Genomic DNA, 12,688 nt, shown 5'->3' with positions numbered 1-12,688 from the left:
TATATGTACATTGCACCTTACTTTGCTTATTGTGTTGTATACAACGAGTGTATATATGTACATTGCACCTTACTTTGCTTATTGTGTTGTATACAACGAGTGTATATATGTACATTGCACCTTACTTTGGTCTCATAGGCCACATAAGTTATGTGAAAAAATAAAATAGTGAAAAAAACAAAAAACCTTCAATTACAAGTAAACTAAAGTTTACCGGGTGAGCGGCAGTCGCCGCTGTTGCCATACGCGGCTCATTTTCTGCAAACTTCACGGCTCTATATCTCGGTAAGTACCGATGGCAAAAATTTTTTTTTTGGACTAAAACACTCAGAAAAATAATCTTAACATTTTCATAAGAAAAAATAATTTTTGTTTTTTTTTGAATATTTGGCGACATAGAATGACAGTTTCAGAGAGGGGCCTGAAACAGTCAAAGGGTTAAGGAAATCTGTGCAATGTGGCTTAAAGTGCAAACCTTCATGGATGAAAATCACCCTCAGACAGCTGTTGCAAGCCGTGCTGGTGACTATTACACTGACAATGTTGTGAACCACTTTAGGAAAGTCATAAAGGAACGAGAGGTACAGACCTCTATGGACAGATATGTTGTGCGACAGAAGTCCAGTGACTCTGAAGCTGGTCCTAGTAGCATTAAAAGAAGAAGTAACCCCGGAAAAGGACTTCACACCTCAAGTCTTAATGGAAGGGGATTCCCCTTCTAAACACTAATACTCTCTCCTCCTCCCATCCCATCAATCATCACCAGATATTCAATAAAGGTAAGTGTCATGTAACTGTGCATTTCTTCTTCAGTTTGTGTGTATTAAAATTAATATTTCATGTGGTAAAAAATTTTTTTTTCATACTTTTGGGTGTCAGGAACGGATTAATTTGATTTCCATTATTTCTTAACCCTTTCAGGGTCCGTCCCATAGATCTACGGCTTTACGTTCAGGGTCCAAACCGTAGATCTACGCCATGAGCTCAGCTCACTCTGATAAACTGTGAGTGGTACATTTGGGCCTAGATATGAGAGAATACATCTATGTGGTATGTGTGCACCACATAAAACAGATCCTGCAGCACACTGTGTATAATGAGAGAAAAAAAATGAAATCATGATTTTTCGATTAAAACAGCAACTTTGCAGTGTTTTTTCGTATGTTTTTTATAGTTGTATTTGCGATTTCTTGGTCTCATTTGATAGAATGGAAGACATATTACAGAAATAGAGATGATTTTGATTGGTTTTAGCACTGGAAATGGTTTGAAACTGAGCTCAAAGTAGCAGAAATGTTAAATTTTTGCCGATATTGAAGAGTAAACAAACAACCTCTCACGTCTAATACACGTAAGCTGGTGGGTCTAATATACATTCACAAATATGGTGATGATATTTATACAATTATTACAGTATTGCATAACAGTAAATCTTCTATTTTTTGGTGTGAATAAAAATTCATTATGTGAATAAAAAATCAAAATGGAATTTATTTGTAAAGCCTCAAAACATAACTAATGAACAGAGGAAATGTTAGTTTAGTGCCAGGAATGCCTACATTGTTCATTCTGCACACTATTTTGAAATTGGAATATTTTGAACTTTGTGTTAAATTGGCCAAATTAACAATTTCCGATCACTTTATTTTGTAGTTGAAACAGTTCACTTGGCGATTTCTTGTGCTCAATCGATAGAATAGAAGTAATACTAGTGAAATAGCTAAGAATTTGGTTGATTGGAATAATGTAATTGGCCTAAAATGGGAGTCAAAGTCGGCAAAATCGCCGATTCGTAAATATCGCTGACACATCAAAATTCGCGAGAGCATAATTTCGTCAATTTTCCACCAAATTTCGTACTTTTTGTTTTATTACCTTCACAAAAAGATTCTCTACGATTTCATAAGAAAAAATAACAAATTTTTTTTTTTTAAATTCTTGGACACTGGTGCGTGACTCCAGATTTGGGCCTTGGACCCTGAAAGGGTTAAGGGGAAAATTCATTCGCATAACGATAATTTCGCATAACATTGAGCTCTCAGGAATGGATTAATAGCGCTATGCGAGGGTCCACTCTATTATTTTCTCAGTTGTTTGTTGGGTTATCTTATTCAAACTTGGGCAATGTATGATGGAAAGATATTTCTTAACGTACACCAAAAATGAAAGAAATCAGACCATAAATAGCGGAGTTCACTTCACAGCCATAAGCCGCTGCTTAGCGGTATATTTTTATATGGTTTTTATGGTTATATTCTCATTTTTTCGGTCTCATTTCATAGAATGAAAGATATATTACAGAAATAGATACGATTTTGATTGTTTTCATGATGAAAAGTACCTTGAAATTGCACTCACAGTAGCGAAAATGTTCTATTCTTTAGCGAAGTTGCAGTACAGTGGACCCCCGGTTAACGATTTTAATCCGTGCAAGAGGGGTAATTGTTATGCGAAATAATCATTATGTGAATGAATTTTCCCCATAAGAAATAATGGAAATAAAATTAATCCGTGCAAGACACCCAAAAGTATGAAAAAAAAAATTTTACCACATGAAATATACATTTTCCCACACACAAAGAGAAGGATACATGCACAATAGTAGAGTAGTACATGCACAATATATATTGTGCATGTACTAGTCTACTAAATGAAGAATAAATGACACTTACCTTTATTGAAGATGCAGCAATGACTGATGAGACACTGTGTCCTGGGAGTGCCTTTTCCTCCTGAGTACTGTAGGTCCTGTTTGGCATTTTCTTCCAGAACAGGCCTTATCACACTGTGTATGCCACTACGATTCTTAAATCTCTCAAACCAACCTTTGCTGGCTTTAAATTCACCAATATGAGCACTAGTTCCAGGCATTTTTCCCTGTTCACCTGGGTGTTAGTCGACTTGTGTGGGTTGCATCCTGGGAGACAAGATTAAGGACCCCAATGGAAATAAGTTAGACAGTCTTCGATGACACTGACTTTTTTGGGTTATCCTGGGTGGCAAATCCTCTGGGGTTAATTGTTTCTTGGTATTCTCAATAAGCCACACCAACAACGGTGCTACAGCAGCAGCAGCAGCTGACAGTGCAGCAGCAGCAGCAGCAGCTGACAGTGCAGCAGCAGCAGCAGCTGTACCACCAATAGTAGCGATGGTTGATTGGGGTTTATTATACAACCTGGCCAGCTCGGAGACATGCACTCCACTTTCATACTTATCAATGATCTTTTTCTTCATCTCTATTGTAATTCTCACCCTTATTGCTGTAGGGTTGGCACTAGAAGCTTTCTTGGGGCCCATGGTCACTTATTTTCCAGAAAAAGCACCGAAAACACTGTAATAATACGAAATATTCCGATTGTATGCTTGGATGTTACCGCGGAGGCTGGCTGGTAAACAATGCCACCGGCGGAACATGTGAGCGTGGCTCAGGCCGCACATTGGACGCGTCTCGGACGAAAATCGGTAAGCGGGTTTTTAAGCGGTATGTGAGGCAAAATTTTTGCAATTAAAGTAAGCGGTATGCGAAATAATCGCTATGTGATGCCATCGTTATGCGGGGGTCCACTGTATTCCTTCTTTCTTATGTTCTTATGTGAAGCTCAAGAGTAAACAAATGACGTCACCGTCCAATACCTCTCTGCCTGCCAGTTCAAATTCCAATACGGCGTCAAGAATGGGTTGACATTATTTATACAATTATTACAATAATGCAGCAGTCTGCATAACAGTAAATCTTCTATTTTTTTTGTGAATAAAAATTCCAAATGGTAAGCAAGAGTAATATAAGAGGGGCCTGTAGCCGTAACTAATGAACAGAGAAAATGCTATTTTAGTGCCAGGAATGTCTGCATTGTTTATTCTGGACCCTATTTTGAAATTGGCATCTGTTGAAATTTGTGTGAAATCGGCCAAATTGCCAATTTCTGACCACTTTATTGGGGAGTTGAAATAAGTGAACGGGCGGTTTCTTGTACTCAGTTGACAGACTAGAAGATAAGATAAGATAAGATTTCGTTTGGATTTTTAACCCCGGAGGGTTAACCACCCAGGATAACCCAAGAAAGTCAGTGCATCATTGAGGACTGTCTAACTTATTTCCATTGGGGTTCTTAATCTTGTCCCCCAGGATGCGACCCACACCAGTCGACTAACACCCAGGTACCTATTTGCTGCTAGGTGAACAGGACAACAGGTGTAAGGAAACGTGTCGAAATGTTTCCACCCGTCGGGAATTGAACCCGGGCCCTCCGTGTGTGAAGCGGGAGCTTTAGCCACCAGGCCAAGTTTATTCAGGTATACACAAAGGCAGTTACACAGATTATCATACATAGCAGTGTATGTATAGAGAACCTAGGATAACCCAGAAAAGTCAGACAAAGTGACTTATTTCCAGTACCTGGCTTGGGCTTGCCATATATGATTTTTGATAAATATTTTTTTTTCTCGGTTGTTTGTTGGGCCATCTCACTGAAACTTGGGAAATGTATGATGGAAAGATGCTTCTTAACGTACAACAAAAATAAAAAAAGACAGACAATAAATAAGAGTTCACTTCTCAGCCATTAGCCGCCTCTTTGCAGTATATTTTCATATGGTTTTTATGGTTGTATTCTCATTTTTTTGGACTCAATTGATAGAATGGAAGATATATTACAGAAATAGACATGATTTTGATTGCTTTCATGATGAAAAGTACACCTACCATCCGACTTACGACCTGCTCGACTTACGACCACTCGACTTACAACCGTATTTTTTATGCCAAATTTCTGGGAAATACACAACTATTTGTGTTGTACACAGTGTTTATCCTAAACCTTACAGTATAAAATACAGTACTAACAACATAAAAAGTAAAGTAAAACATGAAATACCAAAATAAAACAATAAAATAAAGTCATTACAAAAATGTTTTGTTGATATTCAGTAGTAAAGTTTGACTTACGACCATTTCGACTTACGACCGGTTTCTCGGAATTGAACTCAGTCGTAAGTTGGATGGTAGATGTACCTTGAAATTGAGCTCAAAGTAGCGGAAATGTTCGATTTATGCCAATGCTCAATGAACTTTGTGTAAATCAAGTCGGTTAATTAAGTGTATTCTAACCTAACCACTCTGTAATCCGGCACACTACAGGTCCCAATGATGCCAGACCTGTATCAGTTGCCTCTCTATAAACGTGCACATCCTGGAGCCTACCCATCAACCTTTTATCCACCAATACATAATCTAACAAACTACTTTCATTACGTGCTATATCATACCTCGTATATTTATTTATCCTCTTTTTCATAAAATATGTATTACTTATTACCAAACCTCTGTCTACACATGGCTCAATTAAAGGCTCCCCATTTTCATTTACCCCTGGCACCCCAAATTTACCTACTACTCCCTCCACAACATTTTTACCCACTTTAGCATTGAAATCCCCAACCACAAGTACTCTCACACTTGGTTCAAAACTCCCCACTCAACATTTCCCAAAATCTCTCTCTTTACTCTACACTTCTCTCTTCTCCAAGTGCATATACTTACTATAACCCACTTTTCACATCCAGCCTTTATTTTACACCACATAATCCTTGAATTAATACATTTATAGTCCCTCTTTTCCTGCCATAGCTTATTCTTCAACATTATAGCTACTCCTTCTTTATCTCTAACTCTATTTGAAACCCCTGACCTAATCCCATTTATTCCTCTCCACTGAAACTCTCCCACACCCTTCAGCTTTGTTACACTTAAAGCCAGGACATCCAGCTTCTTCTCATTCATAACATCCACAATCATCTCTTTCTTATCATTCACACTACATCCACGCACATTCAGACATACCACTTTGACAATTTTCTTCTTCTTATTCTTTTTAGTAATTATTACAGGAAAAGGGGTTACTAGCCCATTGTTCCTGGCATTTTAGTTGACTTTTACAACATGCATGGCTTACAGATGAAAGATTCTTATTCCACTTCCCCATGGATATAAAAGGAAAAGTAATAAGAACAAGAACTATTAAGATAAAATGAAAGAAAACCCAGATGTGTGTGTGTAAATAAACATGTACATATATGTGTAGTGTGACCTAAGTGTAAGTAGAAGTAGCAAGACATACAGTGGAACCTCAAAAATCGAACTTTCTTCGGTCCAGAAGGCTGTTTGTGTGCTGCTACTGAACGAATTTATTCCCATCAGGAATAATGTAAATTAGATTAGTCCATTTCAGACCCTCAAAAATACACTTATAAAAGCACTTACAAAAATATACTTACATAACTGCTTGAGTTCGGAGCAGTTCGATTTTTGAGGTTCCACTGTACCTGTAATCTTGTATATTTATGAGAGACAAAATACACCAGCAATCTTACTATCATGAAAAACAATTACAGGCTTTCGTTTTACACTCACTTGGCAGGACGGTAGTACGTCCCTGGGTGGTTGCTGTCTACCAACCTACTACTGGTGGTGGCAGTGGTGGAGGTGGCGGCGGTGGCGGTAGCAGTAGTAGTAGTAGTAGTAGTAGTGGAGGTGGAAGGAAGTAGAAGTGGGGAAGTAAGGAGGAGGAGGAGGAGCCAGTCAAATACTAAAAAGAGGAACACTGCAAGGGAGCTAGGTGCCCACAGAGGGTAAGAGCAAGAACACAGAGGGGGGAAATAAAAAATAAAAGAAGGAAGAAAAACACAAGGCAGAAGAAAGACAACCCAGAGGAGAAAATGGAAAGAGGAAAGGGGAACAGGGAGAAGAAGAAAAAGGAGGAATCAGGTTAGGTTAGGTAAGCTCCTGTCTTCTATGTGCGGTTTATTTGTGTATCGTTCCAGTCATGGTATTGTGCCTTTTTTTGTTATTAATGTTTTACCTTCTATGATGGTACTCGGAAATTTGTTCCACTCATCCACAACTCTATTACCAAACCAGTGCTTTCCATATCCTACCTGAATCCTGGGTTATTCATTGCTTGTGCAATGAATAACCCAGGATGTCATCTGATTTACAGACCTACTGACTTGATTGATTTACTGACTGATTTGGCTGATTTACTGCATGACTTGGCTGATTTACTGAATGACTTACTTGACTGACTGTGGCATGCAAAGTGTACGTAACCTTTATTCGGCGTATGTACACACCCTCATTTACAGGCTATCTCCCCCAACCAGCAAACCAGGGAACTAAGGGTTGGCGATGGGGCCCTGTTATTCAACCAGTATCCAGGTTCCAGCCAATGAGAAGATGGTTTTGGCAATCGCAGAGGTTATGTGGGTACCACTCTCCTGTCTGCCCTTGTCATTCCCATTCTAGAGCTGGTTGAAGCACGGTCTGCTCTCTAGTGGCTTCTATTCTGCCTTGCTTACCGTGCAGTGCACTAATACCTATTGTTGTACATAGTGTATATAGTGTACACACTTCTGTTCTAAATTGGTGAAGGATAATATAAGTCAAAAGTTTTCTGCTGTGTTTATTTTGCTCCCTTTACACCCAGGATAATAGGCCTTTGGGACTCCTAGGTTGTAATATGGGTAGCCTGTCCGAGAGCTGGAGCTGGACTTAGAGAACGGGTTGAGCCTAGGGTGAAGCTGGAAGCAGGAACATTGTGTAGCTTGCTGTCCAGCACTGCATTAGCTTTGCCAACGCTTTACAAACTTTGCGTGTCAATTGCTTTGCTATGGTCAGCCTTGCTATTGTATGATCGTTCAATAGCTCGCTACTAGCTTGTTCGGTGTGAAGATTTTGCAGTCAGCTTTTCTATTGCGTATCCACCTTGTAAGCGTATGCGTATTCTGCAATCGTACTGTGCATAGATAAGCATCTTCTGCTTATCTCATTTTCTTGGTCTCATTTGATAGAATGGAAAACATAGAAATAGAGGTGATTTTGATTGGTTTTACTATGAAAAGAACCTTGAAATGGAGCTCAAAGTAGGAAAAATGTTTGATTTTTGCCAATGTTCAAAAGTAAACAAATGATGTCATTGTCCAATAAATGTCCAACTAGCCATTCTAATATGCAGTCATGAATGGGTTGACATTATTTATACAATTATTACAATACTGCAGTATTCTGCATAACAGTAAATCTTCTATTTCTTGTTTGAATAAAAATTCAAAATAGAAAGCAAGAGTAATATCAGAGGGGCCTGGAGACATGACTGATGAACAAAAAATGTTATTTTAGAGCCAGGAATGTCTGCATTGTTCATTCTGGATAGTATTTTGAAATTGGAATATTTTTTAATTTGCGTGAAATTGGCCAAATTGCAAATTTCTGACCATATTATTGGGTAGTTGAAATCAGTAAATGTGCAGTTTCTTGTACTCAATCAATAGAACAAATGGAGTTCTAAAGAAATAGCTATGAGTTTGGTCGACTGGAACAATGGAATTAGCTGAAAATAGGGCTCAAAGTGGGCGAAATCGCCGATTTGTAAATATCGCCAAGGTTGCTAACTTCATGAGAGCGTAATTCCGTAAGTTTTCCATGAAATTTCATTATTTTGGTGTCATTACCATCGGGAAAAGATTCTCTATCATTTCATAAGAAAAATTATTTTCTTTTTTTCAAAAATTTTTCAACACCAGAAGACACCTCAGGATTTGGGGTTTCGACAGTCAAGAGGTTAAGACGTCATCGGATTAAGTAACGTTTTTATGTCAAAATATTGGCTCGGTTAATGGCACTGAACTCGGTTAAAGTCATTTGTCCTGAATGTGTCTCCGTGGGGTGAGCAGCCTGGACACTCCATGTACAGCCAGTGTGCCAATGTTTACCAGCCAGTCAGGACGATTCCACACGCACATGTGATACATTTTGTATTGCGTGTGCGATAGTTTTTTCTTGAATTCTACCGTTTCTTTCCTTCTTTACCACATGGCTGGCACTAGAAGCTTTCTTTGGGCCCATGGTGGCTTATTTAGCAGTTACAAGCACTAAAAAAATGGAATACAAAATATATCACATGTACGCGTGGAATCATCCTCTCTGGCTTGTAAACAATGGCACACTGGCTGTACATGGGCTCAGGTTGCAAGGACATGTTCGGGATGAGTGTCCTTAACCGAGTTCTTGGGCATTAGCCGAGCCAATATTTTGATGCAAAAACGTGGCACTATCCGATTTTGGCATTAGCCGATGACACCGTTACCTGAGGGTCCACTGTAAGTCTCGTTGTTTGACTTTATTGGACATGCACCTAAAGTCAGTACTTGATCAGCCGACCTGTGGTTCGTACATCGGTTTACATGGAGCCAGCAATAACAGCCTGGTTGATCAGACCCTGATCCACCACGAGGCCTGGTCTCAGACCGGGTTGCGAGGGCATTGACCTCCGAAACCCTCTCCAAGTATACTCTAGGTAAGTGCAGCAAGTAAATAGGAATGGCTACCATTAAGAATTTTCTACATAAACTCTGCATATAGTCAAGGACAGGCAAATGCTTGTCAGTGTATTAAAATAAAAACAATTATTAAGTGGGGCTCAACAGTCTATGGCATGTATTCAGTTGAAATAATGTATGTACTGTATTCTGTGGAAAATGACAAAGGCCTAAGAGTATAATGCACCATTAACTAAAATTATTTCAACACGACAAGCAGGAATAGCTACAAAAATATTAATTTAAACACTAGGAATGATCAAATATTCTTTTGAATACAAGAACAAGAAAATTATAATTCATCTCTAGAAACTCTGTGCTGTATATCTAATACATACTAGACTGCTGCCTGCAAATACAGGAACTACACCTTCACAACTAGTAAAGTAAATGTTTAACACAGGGAGACCAAAATCATCACAAAATTAAATCAGTTTGCTAATGAGAATAGTTTGATGGCTAAAGTACTAGCCATTTTTCAAACCAGACATGACATTATGCAGATCTGGTATACTGAACAGAGTAGAAAACCTAAACCTTTGCAATTTCTTGAAATTATTTAATACTACACAAAGAAGGTCCAATTTTAAACTTGCAGAATATCTTCCAGAAATAACAACAGGAAGTATCTTTTTGTACACAGTATTGCCTACCCATGAAAAATCTCACTAAATGAAATGGAGGGGAAGATGGTTCAGAAGGAAGAGAAAGAAGGACACTTATGATAGCTGGAAGGCAGATATACATAGTTGAAATTTAGTTGTACTATATCTAAATCATATCTCAGCACATTAATTAATATCTCAAAATATAGCTTATTTGATCACCAACAAAAGAAAATTAAAGTCATACTTTATTTTAACCTGTGCCATTAAAAATGTCTCGGAAGAATTTGGAATTCCCATTGCTGGTCCCAAGGCCGCTGCATCTCCCACCATCGACATGACTGATGCACAGCTTCCGGTAGGTCTGTTAGGAACACAAACAAAAGTATGTAAATGAAAGAAGGTTATTTTTTATTTAGTTACAGCAATACCTTGCACAGTACTGTTAATGCATGTCAAAAAAATACGTACTGTACTATGCAATATTGTACTGATCATCACAACCAGGATATAAAGTCTTTGGAGACTTTATATCGTGGTTGTGATGATTCTTTATCCACCAAATAAGTGTATGACAGAATCTTCCAAAACAAACCCAATTCATCTATGTTAAAAATTTGCTCATCTTCATAGCCATTTTCTTCAATCAATTTTTTAGATCATTAGAAAATCTTGCAGCTGCCTCATTGTCTGCAGTAAAACCAGCCATGACTTGCCAAAACACTTTCCCTTTCATTGCCAATTTCTTTTTTTAACATTGAAAAGAGACGTTTTGCTTTAACTTGAATCATCATCTAGCTTAATGGAATTCTTCTCTGGGTGCAGTGTTCAACCCATAACGTTAAAAAATCTTCCATATTATCCATTTCAGAACTACAATTTTTAACCATCACTTTTGACACATAAGATGCTGTAGCCATTCCACGTCTTTTTATTTTATTTTTATTCCTCATATGTGTATGTACTGATGCTTCATTCATTTTCCTGTCATGTTATTTTAGCATGCAATACACCATTTTCACGTTGTCATACATTTTCTATTTTTTCATCTAATGTTAACCCTTTCACTGTCGGTGCTGTATAGATACGTCTTATGAGCCAGTGTTGGTAACGTAATAATATGCCAAAATTCTAGCGACTTCAAATCTTGGGGCAGAAAGCTGGTACACCTACATGTGAGAGAATGGGTCTGCATGGTCAGTGTGTGCAGTATAAAAAAAAATCAGGAAGCCAGTGGTGCATTGTGGAAGTCCCATTTCAGTAGGCCTTGTTTACCATGTTTTGCGGTAATATAGTACAGTGGACCCCCGCATAGCGATATTAATCCGTGCAAGAGAGCTCATTGTTATGCGAAATTATCGGTATGCGAATGAATTTTCCCCATAAGAAATAATGGAAATCAAATTAATCCGTGCAAGACACCCAAAAGTATGAAAAAAAAATTTTACCACATGAAATATACATTTTCCTACACACAAAGAGAAGGATACATGCACAATAGTAGAGTAGTACATGCACAATATATATTGTGCATGTACTACTCTACTAAATGAAGAATAAATGACATTTACCTTTATTGAAGATGCAGCAATGACTGATGAGACACTGTGTCCTGGGAGTGCCTTTTCCTCCTGAGTACTGTAGGTCCTGTTTGGCATTTTCTTCCAGAACAGGCCTTATCACACTGTGTATGCCATTACGATTCTTAAATCTCTCAAACCAACCTTTGCTGGCTTTAAATTCACCAATATGAGCACTAGTTCCAGGCAGTTTTCCCTGTTCACCTGGGTGTTAGTCGACTGGTGTGGGTTGCATCCTGGGAGACAAGATTAAGGACTCCAATGGAAATAAGTTAGACAGTCTTCAATGACACTGACTTTTTTGGGTTATCCTGGGTGGCAAATCCTCTGGGGTTAATTGTTTCTTGGTATTCTCAATAAGCCACACCAACAACGGTGCTACAGCAGCAGCAGCAGCAGCAGCTGACAGTGCTACAGCAGCAGCAGACGATGCTACAGCAGCAGCAGACGGTACTACAGCAGCAGCAGACGGTACTACAGCAGCAGCAGACGGTACTACAGCAGCAGCAGCAGCAGCAGCAGCTGACGGTGGTACAACAGCAGCAGCAGCTGACAGTGCTACAGCAGCAGCAGAAGATGCTACAGCAGCAGCAGACGGTACTACAGCAGCAGCAGACGGTACTACAGCAGCAGCAGCAGCAGCTGACGGTGGTACAACAGCAGCAGCAGCTGACAGTGCTACAGCAGCAGCAGATGATGCTACAGCAGCAGCAGACGATGCTACAGCAGCAGCAGACGGTACTACAGCAGCAGCAGCAGCTGACAGTGGTACAACAGCAGCAGCAGCTGACAGTGCTACAGCAGCAGCAGACGATGCTACAGCAGCAGCAGACGATGCTACAGCAGCAGCAGACGATGCTACAGCAGCAGCAGACGGTACTACAGCAGCAGCAGCAGCTGACGGTGCTACAGCAGCAGCAGCAGCAGCTGACGGTGCTACAGCAGCAGCAGCAGCTGACGGTGCTCAGCAGCAGCAGCCGCTGACAGTGCAGCAGCAGCAGCAGCTGATGGTGGTACAGCAGCAGCAGCAGCAGCTGACGGTGGTACAGCAGCAGCAGCAGCTGTACCACCAATAGTAGCGATGGTTGATTGGGGTTTATTATACAACCTGGCCAGCTCGGAGACACGCAC

The 12,688-nt window shown here is 39.5% G+C and overlaps 1 protein-coding gene across 1 annotated transcript in view; it reads right to left on the bottom strand.

Annotated features, from left to right (window-relative positions):
* The window catches only part of LOC128692088 (caspase-8-like), a 278,225-nt gene that overhangs the window by 242,292 nt on the left and 23,245 nt on the right, over nt 1-12,688 (bottom strand). The window contains exon 2 of the mRNA XM_053781078.2: nt 10,225-10,341. Coding sequence (XP_053637053.2) covers nt 10,225-10,341 — 117 coding nt within the window. The remainder of the gene's footprint in view (nt 1-10,224; nt 10,342-12,688) is intronic.

This window comes from Cherax quadricarinatus, chromosome 15 (assembly GCF_038502225.1).
Source record: "Cherax quadricarinatus isolate ZL_2023a chromosome 15, ASM3850222v1, whole genome shotgun sequence".
Taxonomy (NCBI): domain Eukaryota; kingdom Metazoa; phylum Arthropoda; class Malacostraca; order Decapoda; family Parastacidae; genus Cherax; species Cherax quadricarinatus.
This window is presented reverse-complemented; position numbering and strand designations above follow the sequence as displayed.